Source organism: Erinaceus europaeus, chromosome 4, assembly GCF_950295315.1.
Source record: "Erinaceus europaeus chromosome 4, mEriEur2.1, whole genome shotgun sequence".
NCBI lineage: Eukaryota > Metazoa > Chordata > Mammalia > Eulipotyphla > Erinaceidae > Erinaceus > Erinaceus europaeus.
In genome coordinates, this window is record NC_080165.1 from 15,714,042 (window position 1) to 15,736,653 (window position 22,612).

The 22,612-nt window shown below is 50.8% G+C and overlaps 1 protein-coding gene across 4 annotated transcripts in view; it reads right to left on the reverse strand.

Moving 5' to 3' along the window:
• Positions 1-11,510, reverse strand: part of CERK (ceramide kinase) — a 62,649-nt gene extending 51,139 nt beyond the window's left edge. For 3 of the 4 annotated variants that reach the window (XM_060188798.1, XM_060188797.1, XM_060188796.1), the window contains exon 1: positions 9,200-9,454. In XM_060188798.1, the coding sequence (XP_060044781.1) occupies positions 9,200-9,338 (139 nt within the window). In that variant the 5' untranslated portion in view covers positions 9,339-9,454. Of the gene's footprint in view, positions 1-9,199; positions 9,455-11,378 lie in introns of those variants that run through there. The other variant, XM_060188799.1, reaches the window with a different exon arrangement.
• Positions 11,511-22,612: the final 11,102 nt, after the last annotated feature.

Genomic DNA, 22,612 nt, shown 5'->3' on the forward strand with positions numbered 1-22,612 from the left:
AAGCAGATCTGCAGGTGTCTGTCTTTCTCTCCCCCTCTCTGTCTTCCCCTCTTCTCTCCATTTTTCTCTGTCCTATCTAGTGACGATGACAGCAATAACAACAACAATAATAACAACAATAATGATAAAGAACAAGGGCAACAAAAGGAAAAAGTGAAATAAAATAAAATAATAAAGTAAAATACAATGAAATGAAAAAAAATGGCTATCAGGAGCAATGGATTCTGCATGCAGGCACCAAAACCCCAGTGATAACCCTGGTGGCAATAAAAAAAAAAAACGCACAGGAAACTTTTGATTCCGAGATGGTGGTCAAAGTCACAAATGACACCAACGCAAGACTGGCAGGAGACAGGGCAGTGTGCCTGGGGCCTCAGGACCCAGAGAAGGACTGGTTGGTTAGGTTTGTTGGCTATTCTTGGGCTTCCTACGCCTCAGGCTTGGAGCTGGAGAAGCAGTAAACCCAGAAATGTCAGTGAGCACAAAGGCGTGCTCTCTGGGACCTGAGGACCAGAAAAAAGAGCCTCTCAGGGCCAGGAAACTGCTAGATGGCAGCCACCCCCCTGCAGCAAGCTCACAGGAAACACTTGCCCCACCCCCTCATATCACACACTTGGGGGGTGTGATAAGGGCCCTGACATCCTTCTCTGGCTCAGAGTAGTGGCCCTCTGCTTCCACCAGCAGTGAGGGGACATCCTGTCCTCCTTGCCAGGTGCTGGGGGCCGGGGAGCCTCCAGGTGTGTTGGCCAGGCCTGACAGGTGTGTTGGCCCTGACCTTGGCTTTGGGCCTCTACTATCCTCCTCTAGTTAATTCAAACTCCGATAGATGTGGGTAGACTTATTGCAGGGATGTGGGCAGCTCAGGCCAGCCTGCAGATGGACACTCTGCCCATCAGAGGAGCCTGACCCCCACTGGCTGGGTTCGGCCTACAGACAGCTCACGCCCGGATGCTCTTCAAGCTTCTTCTTCTAGCGTTTGCCCTTCTTCCGTAGCCAGTCAACAGCGTCAGGTTGAGCCTGATGTAAAGTTTCGAGACCTCCTTTGAATCTGGAGAGGTGGCAGTCGTTGACTATGTGGGTCATAGTCTGTCTGGAGCCGCAGGGGCAGATCGGGTCGTCTCTGGCTCCCCAGCGATGGAACATAGCGGCGCACCGGCCATGGCCTGTTCGATAGCGATTGAGGAGGACCCAATCATAACGTGCTCGGTCAAAGCCGGGTTGACGCTTATAGGGGTCTGTGATGAGGTGAGCCGCAGAAGCATTAAGTAAGTACTTGCCGGTGACCAGCCTGGGTCATCTGCCCACTCTGAAGGTCAGAGTGCTTTAAATCTGAAGTGGCTCCTTTTTTAATACATCGCACACACAGTTCCTCCTGCTGCAGGAATAACGATTTAGACCAGGGATTGGCAAGCTGCAGCCAAACAGCTACCGTCTCCTGTGCAAATACAGTTCTCCTGACACACAGCCAGGCACACTCACGTGCATGCTGACTCTAGCTGTGCTGGGTCCAGAACCGCAGAGATGGGAGAAAGTGCGGCCCACGAGGCTGAAGACATTTGCTGTCTGGCCCTTTAAGAGAATCTTTTCTGACCAATCATAACACTGCCAAGTAAAGGTCAACCTTGAATGGGGGAGATAGGAAATTGGACACCTGTGATAACACAGTCTTGTAAACCAACATTTCCCCAATAATGCGATTATGAAAGGAAAAAAGAAAGAGGGGTCGGGTGGGGGAGGGTGGAGCAATAGGTTAAGTACACGTTATCATGAGAAAGGACCTAGGTTCAAGCCCCTCCTCCCTTCCTGCAAGAGGGACACTTCAAGAGCAGTGAAGCAGTGCTGCAAGTATCTCTCTTTCTCTGTCCTTTCCTCTCAATCTCTATCAAATAAAAGAAAGGAAAAAATGGCCACTGGGAGCTTTAAATTAGTCATACAGGCACTGAACCCCAGTGATAATTCTGGTGGCACAAGGATAAAAAAAGGGGGGGAACTGGGCGGTAGCACAGTGGGTTAAGCACAGATGGAGGAAAGCACAAGGACTGGTGTAAGGATCCTGGTTCGAGCCCCGGGCTCCCTACCTGCAGGAGAGTCGCTTCACAGGCGGTGAAGCAGGTCTGCAGGTGTCTGTCTTTCTCTCCTCCTCTGTCTTCCCCTCCTCTCTCCATTTCTCTCTGCCCTATGTAACAATGACAATATCAATAACAACAACAATAATAACCACAACAGCAATAAAAAAACAAGGGCAACAAAAAAGGGAAAATAAATTAATTAATATTTTTTTAAAAATTTTTTAAAAGGACAGAAAGAAAGGAGGGGGAAAAGAAGGAAGGTAGGTTAACTTTGGGGCAATCTCAGAATAATTACAATTTCATGACCATGTTGACCTACTGCTAAATAATGTTAAGTGACAAGAACTGGGGCAGGTGTCTGATGAGGCCCCATGGGAGGAACCGTCTTGACACTGGCTTTTGAAACTGCAAAAGCCACTACACCTCTCCCTGCAGTGACTCATATGCAAACATGGAGAGGCATCCCACTGTTTCTAAAATGCCTGGGCAGGCGGGAGGGCCGTTTTGGCCCTAGTCAGAGGTCCTGCGGTGGCTCTGTATCAAAAGTACAGGTCGCTTGACTGACAGAGTTTGACAGTCTACACTAGGTGAAACTAGTCACCCGGCCACAGATCAGCTCACTGGCCCCCCACACACACTTGGGGGATACCTGACACCCTTTAGGATTAGTAGCCTACACACAAACTCCCCGGATGCCAGCTGTGCCTGTGATCTCACAACCACATGGCTTTATAGAAAACAAAGGTGCTTAGATAGTGGAAACACTCCCAGAGGTCTCACACCAGTAACAAAAGTGACTCTGTCACTCACCCCCATGCCCCCTGACCACTAGCTTAAGGGAGAACTGCCGGGTCAAGCTGAGCACCCAAGCTATCTCGTTTCTGCTTAGCAAGGGACAGGCTAGTTCTTCCCCCACATGCTCATCCATTCAATTGCTAATCTAGTGACACTGGTACACAGACAGGGAGGGGGAAGAGACAAGGTGACCGTGATTCTCCCCTCAGCAAAAAGGCAGGAAGATAAGACAACACAAGTAAGAAATTAGAAAAGCAGGGGCGGGCGGTAGTGCAGCAGGTTAAACGCACATGGTGCGAAGCACAAGGACTGGTGCAAGGATCCTGGTTCGAGCCTCTGGCTCTCCACCTGCAGAGTAGTCCCTTTACAAGCGGTGAAGCAGGTCTGCAGGTGTTTGTCTTTCTCTCCCCCTCTGTCTTCCCTTCCTCTCTTGATTTTTCTCTGTCTTATCCAACAACAACAACAACAGCAATAACAATAAGAACAAAAGCAACAAGGGCAATAAAAATGGGGAAAAACTAGCTGCCAGGAGCAGTAGATTTGTGGTGCAGGCACCAAGCCCCAGCAATAACCCTAGAGGCAAAGAAAAAGACAGAAAGAAAGAGAGAGAGAGAGAGAGAGGGAGGGAGGGAGGGAGGGAGGGAGGGAGGAAGGAAGGAAGGAAGGAAGGAAGGAAGGAAGGAAGGAAGAAGAAAAGCAAGATCCACACCACACCGGAGAAGAACACTACCAGCAGAGCAAACACGCACAAACAGAGCTGTACAACAAACGGAAAAACAGAAAGGAAACAGAAGGCAAAGCACTGGCTGAGTTCTGGTGAAGGAGGGCTGGACTGCCAAGGGATGAGCCTAGACCATGGGATCAGGGTCCAACGGTGGAAGCCTGGGATGCAAGTCAGGGACGGATAGCATGTTGGGCCAGTGAGTAACATCTGGAAGAACTTTCTAGCAAGTGGCTAGAGGAAGAACATTCTGGAGGTGGTCAGCAAGCGTCAGTGAAGAGGCCCCGGTGGGTTCAAGACATAAGGGTCACCACAGAAGTGTGTTGAGGTTCTTCCAAACTTCCCATCCAGACACCTTCAGGTCCAGCTCCATCAGGAGTGTCCCATGGAGATGATATAGCAAGTCAGATGGGCTGTTAAGGGGGAAAGCCAGAGGCAGGAGTGGGCAGAGGCCATGCCGACCAGCTGATGGCCAGAAGAGAGCCGAGTTTGGTGGGAAATGCCAAGGACCCAGGCTACGAGCTGTTGTGGAGATGCCGGCTTCTCCAGTGTGAACTAAGAATAGTCAGAAACTTGGAAGCAAAGTTCAGGAGAAATCAGGGCAACAGAGAAAGCATGAGAGGAATGCTTTCATGGTGCTAATCCCTGAAAGCAGAGTAGCAGTAAGTCACAGAGGCGAGGCAGACCTTCTCCAGGGCCAGTGGACACGTTCATGAATTAGCAAGAGGAACAAGACAACTGCATTCTCTGGAGAGTCTGCTATGCAAAACTCTGGGCTACTAGAGCAGAAAAGCAAATTGGGCAGAGGGGACAGGAAACTGTAAATCGGAGTCTCTTAACAAAGACACGGAAGATGTATCTTTCAAAGTTTTACAGACAGCTCTTAAGTGTCACTGTTTTTTCTTCAACTTGACAACCGAACAGGATTGGTGGGTCGAAGGAAGTTCTTTTTTTTTTTTTGCCTCCAGGGTTATTGCTGGAGCTCGGTGCCTGCACCATGAATCCACTGCTCCTGGAGGCCATTTTTTCCCTTTTGTTATCCTGGTTGTTTTACCATTGTTGTGGTTATTACTATCATTGTTATTGATGTCATTGTTGTTGGATAGGACAAAGAGAAATGGAGAGAGGAGGGGAAGACAGAGAGGGGGAGACAAGGATAGGACAGAGAGAAATGCAGAGAGGAGGGGAAGACAGAGAGGGGGAGACAAAGAGAGACACCTGCAGACCTGCTTCACCGCCTGTGAAGAGACTCCCCTGCAGGTGGGGAGCCAGGGGCTCGAACCGGGACCCTTACATCGGTCCTCGCACTTTGTGCCACATGCGCTTAGCCCACTGCTAAGTGACCCCCCCACCCGAGGTAGGGGGTCACATGAGACCAGGCATGTTCAGGGTGTTCTCCATAATATTACCAGGCTGATTTTCGAAATCTCTGCATAGCTCACGTTCCCATCAACAGGCTATTTTGCTCTTAGTTCACTGGATGACAAGCAAGCATCTGATCCCTACTTTGGTTTTGGCATCTATTCACAGTCATTACCCATTTTTTTGTAAAAGCTTTATTGTGGCTCAGGAGGTGGTGCAGTGGATAAAGCATGGGACTTGCAAATGTGAGGTCCTGAATTCAACCCCCAGAATCACATGTGCCAGGGTGATGCTCTGGTTGTCTCTCTCATTAATAAGTGAATAAAATCCTTTGGGAAAAAAAAAGAATTATTTATTTATGAAAGACAGAACCAGTACATGACTCTGGTGCCACAGATCAAATTCAGGACCATATGCACATAAATCCAGGGTTCAACCCGAGCTTCCATTCTTGAACTGCTTTATTTTTCCCCTCCTCCTCACTCCTCCACCTTCTTATCCCACTCCCATTTTTTTCTTCCTTTCTCCCTTCTTTCCTTTCTTCTTCATTTTTTTTTTTAACAGGAGTACTGCCCAGTTCTGGCTTATCGTATTTCAGGAGGACTGAACCTGGGACTTCAGAGCCTCAGGCATGAAAGTCTTTTGCAATAACCATTAAGCTACCTCTGCTCAAAATTTTTCTTAAAATTTAGTCAACCTAGTTTTATTCATTCTGGATTCCAGCTTGGTGAGGAAGGTTCTCTCCCCTGCCAAGACTATAAATCATCCTCAGTTTTCTTGTAGTAATTTGCCTTTACATGAAAATCTTTAATCCAGATAATTTTAATTAGGCATTTGTAATGTCTGTGCTGTAAAACAAGGCCAAATCAATAGAAATCATGTCATAAGACACACACTTCCCTATGGCTCAGCTTCCTACACCTGCACAGATATGCAGGAGAAATCAAAGTATCTGTGCTCAAAAGGACTTGTACACAACTGACCAAAGTACTGATATTCAGGAGCCCAAACTGGAGGTGGCCCAGAAGCCCATCAACAGCGACTGAATGAACAGACTGGTGTGTTCCCACAAGACTCTGTAACACACAAGAAAAGCTGTATGTAGCAGCACCTCCTTTTGGTGGACTTGTTCTTACCGGTGCTTCTGCCCACAGCTCCTGTCCTATATTCTTTCTGGACAGGTTGGCGACCTGGAAGGTGTCTTTGGAGGGGCCCCTCTAAGTCTCCCCACAAGTGTGCCAAGAGATCTGAACCCTCCTTGGATGAGGGGTGCAGAGCCCTGCTAGTGAGTTTGCTTAGGATGGAGCCTCTTTAGCCTCTTGGGGTAGCAGTGCAAGAACACCTGATGTGCCACCTTGCCTGGGTTCTCCTCATAATGCTGCACCCCAGAAGACACCAGGTGACTTTATGGCCCCGGTCTGCAGGGCAGAGCAGAGCCAGTCCAGGGGACATTGGATTCTGTTAGCTGAGTAACATTCCCCCACCATACACAGCCACACGAGGGACAGAGATTTCTAGGGACACAGAGTTTTCTGTACTGGGGGAGCTGTGGCAGAGCAAGCATTTGTGGGCCTCCAGGCTGCTTGAAAGGGGAGCTCCCTGTGAACAGGAAGCCTGGCCGAGGCTTGAACTTCAAGCACAGGAATTAGATCTGGGTTTCACCCCCCTGGGGCTGCAGTCAGATGTGCTGAAATGGACTCTGAGTGTGTCCTCTTAGTCTGGGGCTGAAAGGAGTGTGTGTGTGTGTGTATGTGTGTGTACACACACATACACATCCGTGTGACTGGTGGTGACTGCCTTGGGCAGGCCACCACTGGATGCATAAAGCATGTTCCCTAGGCTCCCTACCACATACCCAGCAACACTTAAGTCACAGATTCTTTTTTTTTTTTTTTTGCCTCCAGGGTTATCCCTGGGGCACAGCGCCTGCACTACAAATCCACTGCTCCTGAAGGCTATTTTTCCCATTTTGCTGCCCTTGTCGTTGTTGTTGCTATTTCTATTGTTGTTGGACGGGACGGAGAATCGAGGAGGAGGGGACAGAGAGGGGGAGAGAAAGGTAGACATCTGCAGACCTGCTTCACCACTTGTGAAGCCACTTCCCTACAGGTGGGGAGCTGGGGGCTTGAACTGGGATCCTTCCACTTGCGCTTCGCCCTATGTACACTTAGCCCACCGTACTACCACCGAGCCCCAAAGATCCTTTTTGAGTTATGAGAGACAGAGAGAGGGAGAACCAGAACATAACTCTGGCATATTCCATCGTGGGGATTCAACTTGGAGTGTCATGCTCAAGGGACCAACAATTTATTCACTGTGCCATCTCCTGGGCTGCTAGCCACAATATATATATATATATTTTGTATTAGTGATTTAGTAGTGGCTTACAAGATTAGAAGATTAGAAGGATATAGTTCCACACCACACCCACTACCAAAGAGATAGGTATTTTCATTTGTGTATTTATTTATTTGGATCTAGACAGAGAAATCAAAAGGAGAGGGGAAGATAGAGAAGGAGAGAGAAAGGGAGCCAGACACCTGCAGCCCTGCTTCTCTGCTTGTGAAGCATCCCCCAGCCACCACCCCTACCAGTGAGAAATGGAAATTTGAACTCGGGCCGGGTCCTTACATATGGTGACATGTACACTCAACTGGTTGCTTCACTGCCCAGACCCAACCATGGGTTTTTTTTTTCCTGTCATTATTCTGCTTACGAAAGTAATTTTTGCTGATTAGTAAATCATGAAAGCACAGGCATCACACTTAGTCTTACACTTAAGCAATGGATAATATTTGGTGTTTATGTCTATGTAAATATTCTTTCTGGCTCCCTCTTTCTCTCATTAACAAACAATTTTTACCATAAATAAATAAAGTTACTCAGGACAAAGCCTTCCAGAGGCTCCATGGCGCTCCGCCAAAGGTCAGGTAGCAATGTCAGCCCCTGCTCTCTGACCCCTCCCCCTTCTCCCAGGTCCTGCCTCAGCACAAAGGCCTCTGGCCTAGCACGTTATGATCGGGCCCTCCTCAATCGCTATCGAACAGGCCATGGCCGGTGCGCCGCTATGTTCCATCGCTGGGGAGCCAGAGACGACCCGAACTGCCCCTGCGGCTACAGACAGACTATGACCCACATAGTCAACGACTGCCACCTCTCCAGATTCAAAGGATTTACATCAGGCTCAACCTGACGCTGTTGACTGGCTACGGAAGAAGGGCAAAGCTAGAAGAAGAAGAAGGCCTCTGGGCTTTTCTCAGAGCCTTTATGCCTGCTGTCTTCCTGCTTGAACCATCTCTCCCCATATGCTCAGGTCTCTGCATCTCTGGTAAATGACATCTTATGAATGAAGAAAGCAGAGACCACATGTAGTATATTCTGGCCTCTATCCTGCAGCGTCTGTGTCCTCAGTGTCCCTCTTCTGTGTCCCCTCTAGCCTGTCCCTCTAATGGAAAAGGCTCCGCTGCAGCACCTTGTCATAAGCACAGAACTAGGGCTGGGGCTCAGCCAGCCCTCCCAACAAGCCCGCAGTAAAAACTTGCGAAAGACGAATGAATGAATGGAAACACACCCGGCACTTGCCAGCCCTGGACTTCCTCTCACTGCCCAGCAGCCACCCTCAATCTTCCTCCTTGCTCTCGCTCCTCCTCCTCCTCTCCCTCCCCTCCCCCCCCACGTCAAATGGCATCTCCTTGAAGAGCTTCAGCAGCCGCCAGACAGCTCTGCACAAGAGCTTGTGCTGCCTCCCTCTCCCGGGGCCAGGGCGCCCAGTACCATCCCATGCAGTTTGCGGTGGAGTGTCCTTTCCATTTTTATCTAAATGACAGTTCTCCAAAGGCGAGAACCTCCGGAGGTCACGAGTCCAGCCTGTTGCACCAAAAGCACCCTCCCCCACACCCCTTCCTCCCTTTTGGCCGCAGGAGCCCTCCCTCGCCAAGGGTGCCTCTCTGCATCGCATCAGCGCGAACAACCACAACACAGCAAATTGCAACAACAATTAAGCAAAAAAAAAAAAAAAAAAAGTCTGCCCTTGGGTTCAAACGAAACCGATGGAGAGGTGCGGGCACCCCGGAGCCCGAGAGTGGCGCCCAGATGGCGCCCTGCGGACACCTGCGGGCTGAGTGACGTGGCCCGCAGGCTCCCCGCGCCCCGCGCCCCCGCGGCCCGGCCTCCCGCCCCGCCGGCTCCCCGCGCGGCCCCGCTGTGATCCCCGCAGGCGGCCGCCGAACGCCTCCCCCTGCGGGACACTCACCCGCGGCGGCTCGGGCTGCGGGCCCCGGGCTCCGCCGCCAGCTCAGCAGCGCCCGCGCGGGGTCCAGGCTGACGGCGCAGCGCTGCCGCTTCACCCACAGCTCGGAGCGCAGCAGCTCCGCCGCCCGGGTCGCGCCCATGGCCGCAGGCTCGGCCTCGCTGGGGGCGCGGGCGCAGGGGCGCGGGACCGTTAGAGGCCCCCGGAGCCCGGAGGGTCGCTGCGCGGCGCTGCGCGGCGCGGCGCGGCGGCGGGGCGGGCGGGGCGGGCGGGGCAGGCGGGGCGGGCGCGGCTGCGTCACCCCGTACGCGCTGCGCGGGTGGCCGGCGGGCCGGGCAGGGGGCGGGGGACCGGGGCCGGGCGCCTCCTGCAGCTCTGGACCCCGCATCGCATGGAGCGGGGAGAGGGGGTTCTCGGGAGAGAAAGGCAGAGAGGGAGGCGGGGGCATCCAGAGAGAGGGAGCGGGGCAGGGGAGGGGGTGGGAAATAGAGGGATGCGCAGGGGGAGGGGTGCCTAGGGGAGAATGGGCCTCGAGGAGGGGGTGCCAAGTAAAGGTCCTAATTGGGGATCGAGAGTGGGGACACAGGTCCGGGGAGGGGGTCCTGAGAAAGGGACGTACCTAACTGGCGGTGGGGGGCAGCAAAGGAGACCCTAAGAGGCGGGAAGTGGGGACTGAGGAAGGGAGGTGCAGGGAGTGGGACAGAAGGCTGGGGAGGGACCCTAGAGAGAGATGGTGACGGTGGAGTAGGGACCTAAATGGGGGTTACCCAGTGGGGGAACAAAACGGGGGGGGGTCAAGGTAGGAGAGCTGGGGGTGGCCAGGGAAGAGGTGAGGAGAGGGATAAGGGTTGGGTGGGCATCTCTCGAGACAGTGGGGGCAGGCCCAGGACTTGGTTAGTGTAGGCATGAGTTTAAGAAAGGGACATTGGGAGGAACTGACTGGCCTGGGCTGGAGATCCCCTTGCTGAACATATCTGTGGGAGCCTGGTTTGAGGCTGGGCCCCAGTCTCTGTGGGCTGGAGCTCAGGGGCACCGCCCTGCTAAGTGGTAAATGACAGGCTGAGTCTGAGCCCTGCGGAGGCTAGAGATGCAGCAATGCCACCTGGGCGGGCATGCCAGGACAGTGAGCAGATACCAGATGGTCAGGCCTGGTCCTACGGGTATGCACATAGAGAGAGGCCTAGCCAATCTGATGTGGTGACTTTGGGCACCAGGACCCTCTACCCCCTCCTGGGCTGACCCTGCCCTCTTTTCAGAGATGAACTTAATCTACAGTGCGGGCAGACACCCACAGGCCTGCCCTGGCCCCCATCACACACACACCTTGGAAAGGCCACTCTGTCCTTTGCTTGTGAGCCCATCCTGGGACCAGGATGAGGCTGGTGCTTGAGCACCCCCACGTTCCTGGGGTAGGGAGTCACTTCCAGAACAGAGAATTTAGCCATGGGATGGAGCCAGCATTGGAACTAGGCAGTCAAGGTACAGGGATCCCTGCTACTCTGTGCCTCTGTACACCCAGAGGTCGGACTCCCTTGAGGAAGGAGCACATGATGGAGATAGGTAGTAAAGGTGTGACTCAGGGGCCTGCGGGGGAGCAGTCTTTACTGCCCCCCACTTCCACCCTGGAGTGTGTAAGAAGGCTGCAGAGAGTGTCTAGGGGTCCTACAACCCACATCTACGGTCCAAGTTCCTGGCCAGCCGGCAAGGAATGTGAACTGGGGTGCCAGCAGAGGGGAAGGGTCTGCAGGCCATCGTGGGTGGGAGTCCCCCTTCCTGAGAGTCTGAAAACAGCCCCCACTTCACACCTTCAGCACAAAGTATCAAATGCTTTGTCCAGGTTCCCCACTGCAGAAGCTGCAGCTCAGAGATGTCAAGTCACTTGCCTAATGGTCCAGGTCCCAAAGTACCAGACCAGACCAGACCAGGACTGCAGCCTGCCTCCCCACCACTCTCCCTACTAATCCTTGCTGCTCCCCGGGCTCTCCTGTGGAGACTTCCCTGAAGCCATGGAAGTGTGAGCCTACTCTTCGCCTGTGCCTGGCACAGGTCCCTGCACACCCAGGCCTTACCTTGCCAGCCTTCTGTGATTCACTGCTCGCCTAGCCCAGCCCAGCCCCAGCAGGAGCAAGTCAGGGCCCAAGGCAGAGTGTGTGTACTGGTCCCACCCTGAGGCAAGCTGTACCTGATCTTCCAGCAGTGAGCTGATCAGCCCAGCAAAGCTGAGCCTTCCTCCTCCCTGGATGGCTGGACTTCTGGGAAGCCTGGTCCTGCTGGTACCTCTTTGTTGGCCTCCCTGGGCTTTCTCCTATCCACCTCACTCATTCATTTAGTGATCTTTCAATGCCACACACTAACTCATAAGCTGCTATAGCCAGAGTGGGAATCCCGGAGAGGACTCAGATGCTGCCCTTCCCTCTGGGAAACGTCAGAGACCACAACACCAACTCCAATGAACAAGGCCATGTGGTTGGGCCCTACCCAGTCTGACTGGCATCCCTATAAGCAGTGGATAGAACTTTGGATTCTTCAGGACTGAAATCCTGAGTTCATACCCTGCCATCACATATGCCAAAGGGACACTTTGGTTCTTTCTGTCTCACTAATTTTTTTTTTTTTTTTTTTTAGATAGAGACAAGATAGATGCCATAACATAGAAGTTTCTTCAGTGTCGTGGAGCCTGGGTCATGCACATGGCAAAGCAGTGCACTATCCAAGCAAGCTATTTCACTAGCCAACTTAATGACAAATACTTGAGAAGAAAAAAAAAAAACTCAAGAAAAAAGGGAGTGACCCAGTAAGTGGCACAGTGGCTAGAGCACTGGACTTAAAAGCATGCTGTCTTGAGTTCAATTCCTGGCATCACACATACCAGAGTAATGCGCTGGTTCTCTCTCCTCTCTCTCATGCTAATATATATATATTATTACATATATTATATATTATTATATATATTATTACACATATATATTACTGCCACCAGGGTTATCACTGGGGCTTAGTGGCAGCATTATGAATCCATCACTCCCCAATAGCTATATTTTCTCTTTTGTGTTTTTTTTTCCTAAATTTTACTAGATGGGAGAAGTTAAGTGAAGAGGGGGAGACAGAGGGAGAGAAAGAAAGATAGCTGCAGACCTGCTTCACTGCTCATGAAGCATCCCCCTTGCAGGTGGGGAAAGGGGGCTCGAACCTTTGGCCCATGCACTTGGGAATATGTATGCTGAACCTGGTGCACCACCACCCAGCCCCCAATCATAAATATTTTAGAAGAGGGGGTGGGAGAAGGAAGAGAAGGAGAAGGAGGAGAAGGAATTTGGTGACTCGGGAAATGATGCAGCCCACATGCCGGAGGCCCCAGTTTTGATCTCTGACCTCAATTCACTAGAGTGATTCTCCGTTTCTGCCTCCTCTCATGACCTAAACTAAGAAAGAGAAGGAGGAGGAGAAGAGGCCTGGGCTTTGAGGCACAGAGGGGCAGCTGAAGGAAAAAGCAGCAGGAAGACAGTCACGATGAGGCCTCATCAGAGGTCCACCCTGCCCGCCCTTAGTCCTGGGCTGCCAGACTCTGAGCACTGCAATTACAAGAAAATGAATCTCTGTTGTATCCCTCTTATCCTACGGTTTTGTCAATGTTTACTTTTTGTAAATAAAATTTTAAAAAATATGTGATCCGGGAGGTGGCGCAATGGATAAAGCACTAAACTCTTGAGCATGAGGTCCCCGGCAGCTCATATACTGGTGTGATGTCTGGTTCTTTCTCTCTCTTCTCCTATCATTCTCATTAATAAATAAACAAAATATTTTTAAAAAGAACTTACAAACTGACAAAAAAAAGTTTTTATAAATAAATAAAAATAAAAAAGGAAGTTCTCCATGAGCAGTTCCGGCTGTTGATGCTTCTGAACCAAGTCCTCCTTCTGTGGAGACACTTGCTTGATGCAGAATGAGGTGTGGAGGGCACCACTCCAAGCTATTGCCCCTGAAGGGATTTACAGATTCCCTCCAGTTCCTGCTACCTGGGAGATACTTTCTTCAGGTAGAACTTTAATGATTGCCTCTGCCCAGCCCTCATATCTCTCCTTCCAGACTTCAGTTCAATTCCCTTCTCCCCAAAAGTCTTCCCTTCCCCAGGCTGGACCTCAGCTTGATGCTCTCAGAACCCAGAGAAATATTCTCCCCCCCCGCCCCGCAACTTTTTTGTATTATCTGTATTTACTTATTAGTTTTTTGGATAGAAACAGCCAGAAATCAAGAGGGAAGGGGGGTGATAGAGAGGGAGAGAGACAGAGAGATACCTGCAATACTGCTTCACCAGTCACAAAGCTTTTCTCCTGCAGAAAAAGGGGGGACCAGAGGCTAAAACCTGGAACCTTGCACATTATAACATGTGCAAGGTTATAATGTGCAAGGTTATAACTCAGCCAAGTGGGCCACCGCCCACCACATTCCTTTGCAAGATAAAAACAGAGAGGCAGAGACCACAAGACAGAAGCTTCCTTCAAGGCAGTGAGGAGGCTGGCTTGGACCTGGGTCGCACACAAGGCAGAGCAATGCACCGTCCACATGAGCTCTTACACTGGCCTCAGAGGGACACTTCTGTGTAGACATGAAAGAGACCACAGCACTGAAAGGCGCATTCTTCTAAAAGACAGATATCTTTAAAAAAAATTTATTCATTTATTTATTGGATAGAGTTGTCTGTATAAATAAAGAGGGGAGAGGAGTATAGAAAGGAGGAGATCAGGTAGAGGAAGGGAGGGAGAGCAGAAGAGAGGGAGGAAAAGAGGCAGAGAGTGAAAGAGACAGACAGACAGAGAGAGAGAGAGACCTGCAGTGCAGTTTCACCTCTAGTGAAGCTTTCCCTTTGCAGGTGGGAACTGGGGGCTTGAACCTGGGTCTTTTGAGGATTGTTAAATGTGTGCTTTGCCAGGTGTCTACTACTGGGCCCAAAAGGAACATTCTTTTTTTTTTTTTTTTCTTTTCTTCCAGGGTTATTGCTAGGGCTCAGTGCCTGCACTAGAAATCCACTACTCCTGGAGGACATTTTTTTCCATTTTGTTGCCCTCGTTGTTATTGTTATTGTTGTTATTGCTGTTGTTGTTGGTAGAACAGAGAGAAATCGAGAGAGGAGGGGAGACAGTGAAGGGGAGAGCAAGATAGACACCTGAAGATCTGCTTCACTACTTGTGAAGTGACTCCCTCCTGCAGGTGGGGAGCCGGGGGCTCAAACCTGGGTCCTTGAGCAGCTCCTCGCACTTTGCACCATGTGTGTTTAACCCACTGCGCTACAGCCTGACCCCCAGGAACATTCTTAACTGAACTAATTGATTCTGATTTCCAGGCTCTGAGGTCCCAAGTTCAATTCCCAGCACCACCATAAGACAGAGTTGAGCAGTGCTCTGGTAAAAGAGGGTATAGAGAAAGAAAGGGAGAGAGGAGGAGAGGGAAAAGAAGAAGGAGCAGGGGAGTCAGGCGGTGGCACAGCAGGTCAAGCGCACATGGTGCAAAGTGCAAGAACTGGCATAAAGACCCCGGTTTGAGCCCCTGGGTCCCCACCAGCAGGGGGGTTGCTTCACAGGCAGTGAAGCAGGTCTGCAGGTGTCTATCTTTCTCTCCCCTCTCTGTCTTCCCCTCTTCTCTCCATTTCTCTCTGTCCTATCCAACAATGAAGACAGACAACAATAATAGCTACAACAATAAAACAAGGGCAACAACAAGGGAACAAATGAATAAATATTTTAAAAAATTTTAAAAAGAAGGAGCAGAAGAGGAAGGAAAGGAAGAAGAGGAAGGGAGGGAGGGAGGGAGGCCTGGTTTCAGGAACATCTGCTATCTATGTCCAGCTCTGTACCTGGTCCTCGTGCCCTGCTCCTGCCTGCCAGCACCTGGCACAGTGAGGACTCAGTGAACTAGAGTCGAGTACTGACTGCATCCTGCACCTCAGAAGGCTGTCTGGTCTGTTGCCTCATGTCAGGGGCTGGGGAGCTGCCCTGGCTTCCCTGATCTGCACCTCAACAGCACTGTTCTTAGGTTTGTACCTGCCTTTTCCTCCCCTGGTTTTTGGGCCTCTTCCACAACTCCGACATCCCTTCCCCTGTCCACCCCTGCCGTCCCACTTTGAGTTTAGGATGTCCTCCCAGATCCTGGTACTCTCTCCTTTCCAGCTTGGCCCCAACCAGGTCTGCCTTGGGAATCCCCTCCTTGCCTTCTCCTTCAGGGCCCCCGAGTGTCCTGGCAGCTTGCCTCCATGAGACTGTCCCCCAGGCTGCCCCAGGAATGGCCTGCGAGGCCGCAGAACCATGTGGTCCCCTGCCAGTAGCTGCCCTAGTGTGTGCACTGCTGACCTCAGCCCTCACCCTGCAGGAGCTCTTCAGGCCCCGGCTGCCAGGTAGGCCAGAGTGTGCGCCAGCCAATACCCTGGTGCCCCATTTTGTCACGCATTACCACCTGCCACTCTCCCATGTCCAGTCTGTGGGCTTGGACTACTACTGCCTGGTGGCTTGAGTGGCTTGCTGCCTGGCTTGGGACAAGTTTTCTAAGCCAGTGCCTGGCCCCTGAAGTTCCTGTCTAGGCCACAGCACTGTCACCTAATATCCACAAGGATCTCACCCCTGAGGTCCTCCATGCCAGAGGCCCACTGGCCCTTGCTGTCCACAGAGCAATGACTGCCTGGGGGGCTTTGGCACCTGACAGCCTCTTCCAGCACCGTCCAGTACCTGGCCTCTGAACTGTTTCCCTGGCCTTGTTTACAAGGACTCATCTTCCCAAGGCATCCTTTCCAGGAAGCCAGCTACACTGAATGCTGTGGGCGGGACTGGAGCAGGATGGCACCTGGTACAGCAGCCTAGAAGGCTGCCCTCTGCCCTCTGGCCCTCTCCCTGCACCCCCACCTTCCCTCCTTCCCTAGCTGGAGGACCCTTCCAGCAGCTGCAGCAAGGCCAACTGCCTCGGAGAAAGGTCCTTGGTCCAAAGAGGACCAGGCATTGGGAAAGTGAGCTGCTCATTTAGGAAATGCTCATCTCTAAGTCATATATGTTTCTGGTGCTGGCCATGTGATTTCTTTCTTTATTTATTTAATCAGGATTATTACTAGAGCTCAGTGCTGGCACTGAGTCCACCGATCCTGGTGGGCAATTTTTCTTCTTCTTTTTTTTGTCTTTCTTTCTGATAAGACAGAGAGAATTTGGGAGGGGAGGGGAGATAGAGAGGGAGAGAGACACCTGCAGTATTTGCCTCCCTGCAAGTGGGGAGTGAGGGCTTCAACCTGGGTCCTGGATGGGAACGTGTGTTTAAGCAGGTATACCACCGCCCTGGCCCCTGACATATGAATCCTTTTCTTTTCTTTTATTTTTTTTGGCTCCAGAGTTATTTCTGGGGCTTAAGCAATCTTTCTCTCCTCCTCTCTGTCTTCCCCTCCTTTCTTGATTTCTCTCTGTCCGACCCAACAACAACAGCATTAACAACAATAACAATAACAATAATGGCAACAAAAATGGGAAAAAAAAGTGGCCTCCAGAAGGAATGGATTCATAGTACAGGCACTGAGCCCCAGCAATAACCCTAGAGGCAAAAAGAAAGAAAGAAAGAAAGAAAGAAAGAAAGAAAGAGAGGAAGAAAGAAAGAAAGAAAGAAAGAAAGAAAGAAAGAAAGAGAAAAATAAAAAGAAAGGGAGAAAGATAGATACCTACAGACTTGCTTCACTGCTTGTGAAGCATCCTCCTTGCAGGTGGGGAGTCGGGCTCCAATGCGGGCCCCTGAGCTATGTGTGCGCAGCCAGGTGTGCCATGACCCAGGCCTCCCCTTACTAATTTTTTTTACAGTTGGAAAGACCAGGTCTTCCGGAAATCACCTGACTTGGCCCAGGTCATGCAGAGAAGTCATCAGGTGGGTGTGTAGCATCAGAAACATGAGACTGGAGACCTCCATGAGCTGAAGCCATGCTGGGTAAGCTGCATCGCCCTGCCTGCCCTGCTCTTGCAGGATGAAGGCTCTGCCCCCACCTAGGCTCACCTCCTCAGAGGAGGAGAGTGGCTCTGAGCTAGAGTTTCAGGCAGAGTGGAGGGAGCTAGCCCAGAATGACCTGGAAGTGGCAGACAATCTAGGCCTGGGAGCCAGGGGGACCATCCCACTTAGGGGCAGGGTCCCCAAAGGCTACATCAGAATTTACTTGGACCCTGTGTGCTTCCCGGGCCTGTCAGGTGTCCTGCGTCCCTTGGGTCCCAACTGGAAGTCTGTCACTGTGCTCTCAGCACTAACTCACTTACTCCTCAAATGCTGCTGCTCTGCCGGTGAGCACACAGCCCCCTGAGGAAGCCAGGGGCCTAGGCGGGGGCTATCTAAGTGCAGGAGGGGGAGCTTGGGGCTGTGACACCTGGGGGCCACCCTCTCATTGTGTAGGTCATCAGAGCCCTTGGGAAAGCAGTGCCTACCAGTGGTGGGATGGAAAAGTCGGCTCCTGTGAGTGAATTGGGGTCATCTCAGGGTGGGAGGGACAGTCCTCATCCGGACAGCTGGAAGAAAACGGCCTGTTGGGTGAGTTCCAGAGCCATCTGTCTGGGGGGCAGAAGCATGCAGGACAGCACGCTAAGGGGCCAGCAGGAGACACTGTGGGAGGGGCCACCTATAAGGTGAGAGGCCTGGGATCCTGTTCCCACCCCAGCCATGTGCAGGAAATTGTCCATTCACTCATTATGACGATGACTCCTTCAGGGATTGAGGGGTGCAACCATGTCCAGGTTGGGAGGTTTGGGAGTGTCCCAGGAGACACCCCCACCCCCACCTTGGCGATGCTATCTGTGATCCTGCGAGAAGTCAGATTGCATGCCCCGGAGGTTGGAATGGGACCTCAGGACTGGGAAGCCTGCCAGGCCAGAGGCAGGCCCTGCATAGCAGCTGTAAACTGTGATTTTGAGATCGATAAGGAGAGACTGGGCGGCTCTTGCCCAGTGTGTTTATTTGCCTTTTTATATTTGAGGTCAATAAAAAAGAAGAGAGAAAGAGGAAATAACCAAGGCCTTGGACCCAGACACCTGACTGAGTTAGGTTGTAGAAGGCTGGGCAGAGGGTGGCAGGCCTGGGTAAGGGGGCAGAGGGGACAGGTGAAGGAGAAACCTGTTTCAAGCATACCCATGAGAATGCAATATTCCCTCTGGAGGAAAGATGATCTTTTCTTTTCTTTTCTTTTCTTTTCTTTTCTTTTCTTTTCTTTTCTTTTCTTTTTTTTCCTCCAGGGTTATTGCTGCGTTCGGTGCCCGAACCATGAATCCATCGCTCCTGGAGGCCATGTTTTCCCCCCTTTTGTTGCCCTTGTTGTTGTAGCCTCATTGTGGTTATCATTATTACCATTGTTGATGTTGTTCGTTGTTGGATAGGACAGAGAGAAATGGAGAGAGGAGGGGAAGACAGAGAAGGGGAGGGAAAGACAGACACCTGCAGACCTGCTTCACCGCCTGTGAAGTGACTCCCCTGCAGGTGGGGAGCCGGGGGGATCTTTTCTTTTTAAAATCATTCATTCATTCATTCATTTTGGATAGAGACAGAGAGAAGTTGAGAAGGAGGGGTGGGGAGGGACCAAGCAGGGATCACTGCTTGCTAGATTTCCCCCACTATAAGTGGAGACAGGGGGCCAGGACCCAGGTCCTTGCACATTGTAATGTGTGCACACCCAGCCCCAGAAAGACATTCTTTTTTTTTAAAATTTATTATTATTATTTTTTGTTGTATTTATTTAGTCTCTTTTGTTGCCCTTATTGTTTCGTTGTTGTAGTTATTATTTTTGTTGTTACTGATGTCGTTGTTCTTGGATAGGACAGAGAGAAATGGAGAGAGGAAGGGAAGACTGAAAGGGGGAGAGAAAGACAGACACCTGCAGACCTGCTTCACCGCCTGTGAAGTGATTCCCCTGCAGGTGGGGAGCCGGGGGCTAGAACCGGGATCCTTACTGCGCGGTCCTTGCGCTTTGCGCCACGTGCGCTTAACCCGCTGCGCTACCGCCCGACTCCCAGAAAGACATTCTTAAAGATGAAGAATAAAGCAAATGCAATGGGTATTGAGTCCTTTGCAGCACAAAGACATAGTAGAGTCCAAAAACAACAGAAGGGGAGACAGGCGTAGAAACAATGCAAAGCATGAGCTGATCTCACCGGTCACTGAAACCTGCTCCCGTGGAACCAAGGCCAGCCAGCATGGGACGGCAGGGGTGGACAGGGGAAGGGATGTCGGAGTTGTGGAAGAAGCCCAAGAACCAGGGGAGGGAAAGGCAGGTACAAACCTAAGAACAGTGCTGTTGAGGTGCAGATCAGGGAAGCCAGGGCAGCTCCCCAGCCCCTGACATGAGGCAACAGACCAGACAGCCTTCTGAGGTGCAGGATGCAGTCAGTACTCGACTCTAGTTCACTGAGTCCTCACTGTGCCAGGTGCTGGCAGGCAGGAGCAGGGCACGAGGACCAGGTACAGAGCTGGACATAGATAGCAGATGTTCCTGAAACCAGGCCTCCCTCCCTCCCTCCCTTCCTTTTCTTCCTTTCCTTCCTCTTCTGCTCCTTCTTTTTAAAATTTTTTAAAATATTTATTCATTTGTTCCCTTGTTGTTGCCCTTGTTTTATTGTTGTAGCTATTATTGTTGTCTGTCTTCATTGTTGGATAGGACAGAGAGAAATGGAGAGAAGAGGGGAAGACAGAGAGGGGAGAGAAAGACAGACACCTGCAGACCTGCTTCACTGCCTGTGAAGCAACCCCCCTGCTGGTGGGGACCCAGGGGCTCAAACCGGGGTCTTTATGCCAGTTCTTGCACTTTGCACCATGTGCGCTTGACCTGCTGTGCCACCGCCTGACTCCCCTGCTCCTTCTTCTTTTCCCTCTCCTCCTCTCTCCCTTTCTTTCTCTACACCCTCTTTTACCAGAGCACTGCTCAACTCTGTCTTATGGTGGTGCTGGGAATTGAACTTGGGACCTCAGAGCCTGGAAATCAGAATCAATTAGTTCAGTTAAGAATGTTCCTGGGGGGAGTTGGGCTGTAGCGCAGCGGGTTAAGTGCAGGTGGCGCAAAGCACAAGGACGGGCATAAGGATCCCGGTTCGAACCCCGGCTCCCCACCTGCAGGGGAGTCGCTTCACAGGCGGTGAAGCCGGTCTGCAGGTGTCTATCTTTCTCTCCACCTCTCTGTCTTCCCCTCCTCTCTCCATTTCTCTCTGTCCTATCCAACAACGACAACAACAATAATAACTACAACAATAAAACAACAAGGGCAACAAAAGGGAATAAATAAATAAAATAAGTATTTTTAAAAAATTAAAAAAAGAATGTTCCTGGGGGTCAGGCTGTAGCGCAGTGGGTTAAACACACATGGTGCAAAGTGCGAGGAGCTGCTCAAGGACCCAGGTTTGAGCCCCCGGCTCCCCACCTGCAGGAGGGAGTCACTTCACAAGTAGTGAAGCAGATCTTCAGGTGTCTATCTTGCTCTCCCCTTCACTGTCTCCCCTCCTCTCTCGATTTCTCTCTGTTCTACCAACAACAACAGCAATAACAACAATAACAATAACAACGAGGGCAACAAAATGGAAAAAAATGTCCTCCAGGAGTAGTGGATTTCTAGTGCAGGCACTGAGCCCTAGCAATAACCCTGGAAGAAAAGAAAAAAAAAAAAAAAGAATGTTCCTTTTGGGCCCAGTAGTAGACACCTGGCAAAGCACACATTTAACAATCCTCAAAAGACCCAGGTTCAAGCCCCCAGTTCCCACCTGCAAAGGGAAAGCTTCACTAGAGGTGAAACAGTACTGCAGGTCTCTCTTTCTCTCTCTCTGTCTGTCTCTTTCACTCTCTGCCTCCTTCCCTCCCTCTCCTCTTCCTCCCTTCCTCTACCTGATCTCCTCCTTTCTATCCTCCTCTCCCCTCTTTATTTATACAAACAACTCTATCCAATAAATAAATGAATAAAGTTTTTTAAAAAATATTTTATTTTATTTATTTATTCCCTTTTGTTGCCCTTGTTGTTTTATTGTTGTAGTTATTGTTGTTGTCGTCGTTGTTGGATAGGACAGAGAGAAATGGAGAGAGGAGGGGAAGACAGAGAGGAGGAGAGAAAGATAGACACCTGCAGACCGGCTTCACCGCCTGTGAAGCGACTCCCCTGCAGGTGGGGAGCCGGGATTCGAACCGGGATCCTTATGCCGGTCCTGTGCTTTGTGCTACCTGCGCTTAACCCGCTGTGCTACAGCCCGACTCCCATGAATAAAGTTTTTTAAAAGATATCTGTCTTTTAGAAGAATGCGCCTTTCAGTGCTGTGGTCTCTTTCATGTCTACACAGAAGTGTCCCTCTGAGGCCAGTGTAAGAGCTCATGTGGACGGTGCATTGCTCTGCCTTGTGTGCAACCCAGGTCCAAGCCAGCCTCCCCACTGCCTTGAAGGAAGCTTCTGTCTTGTGGTCTCTGCCTCTCTGTTTTTATCTTACAAAGGAATGTGGTGGGTGGTGGCCCACTTGGCTGAGTGCACATGTTATAATGTGCAAGGTTCCAGGTTTTAGCCTCTGGTCACACCTTTTTCTGTGGAGAAAAGCTTTGTGACTGGTGAAGCAGTATTGCAGGTGTCTGTCTCTCTCCCTCTCTTTCACCCCCGTTCCCTCTTGATTTCTGGCTGTTTCTAACCAAGAAATTAATAAGTAAATAAAGATAATACCAAAAAGTTACAAGAGAGAGAGAGAGAATATTTCTCTGGGTTCTGGGTTCTGGGTTCTGAGAGCATCCAGCTGAGGTCCAGCCTGGGGAAGGGAAAACTTTTGGGGAGAAGGGAATTGAACTGAAGTCTGGAAGGAGAGATATGAGGGCTCGGCAGAGGCAATCATTAAAGTTCTACCTGAAGAAAGTATCTCCCAGGTAGCAGGAACTGGAGGGAATCTGTAAATCCCTTCAGGGGCAATAGCTTGGAGTGGTGCCCTCCACACCTCATTCTGCATCTAGCAAATATCTCCACAGAAGGAGGACTTGAGGTTCAGAAGCATCAACAGCTGGAACTGCTCATGGAGAACTTCCTTTTTTATTTTTATTTATTTTTTTAAATTTTATTTATAAAAAGGAAACATTGACAAAACCATAGGGTAAGAGGGATACAACTACACACAATTCCCACCACTAGATTTACATATCCCATCCTCTCCCCTGATAGCTTTCCTATTCTTTAACTCTCTGGGAGGTTGGACCCAGGGTCATTGTGGGATGCTGAAAGTGGAAGGTCTGGCTTCTGTAATTGCTTCCCTGGTGAACATGAGAATTGACAGATCAATCCATACTCCCAGCCTGCCTCTCTCTTTCCCTAGTGGGGTGGGGCTCCGGGGAAGTGGAGCTCCAAGACACATTGGTGGGATTGTCTGTTCAGGGAAGTCTGGTTGGCATCATGCTGGCATCTGGAACCTGGTGTCTGAA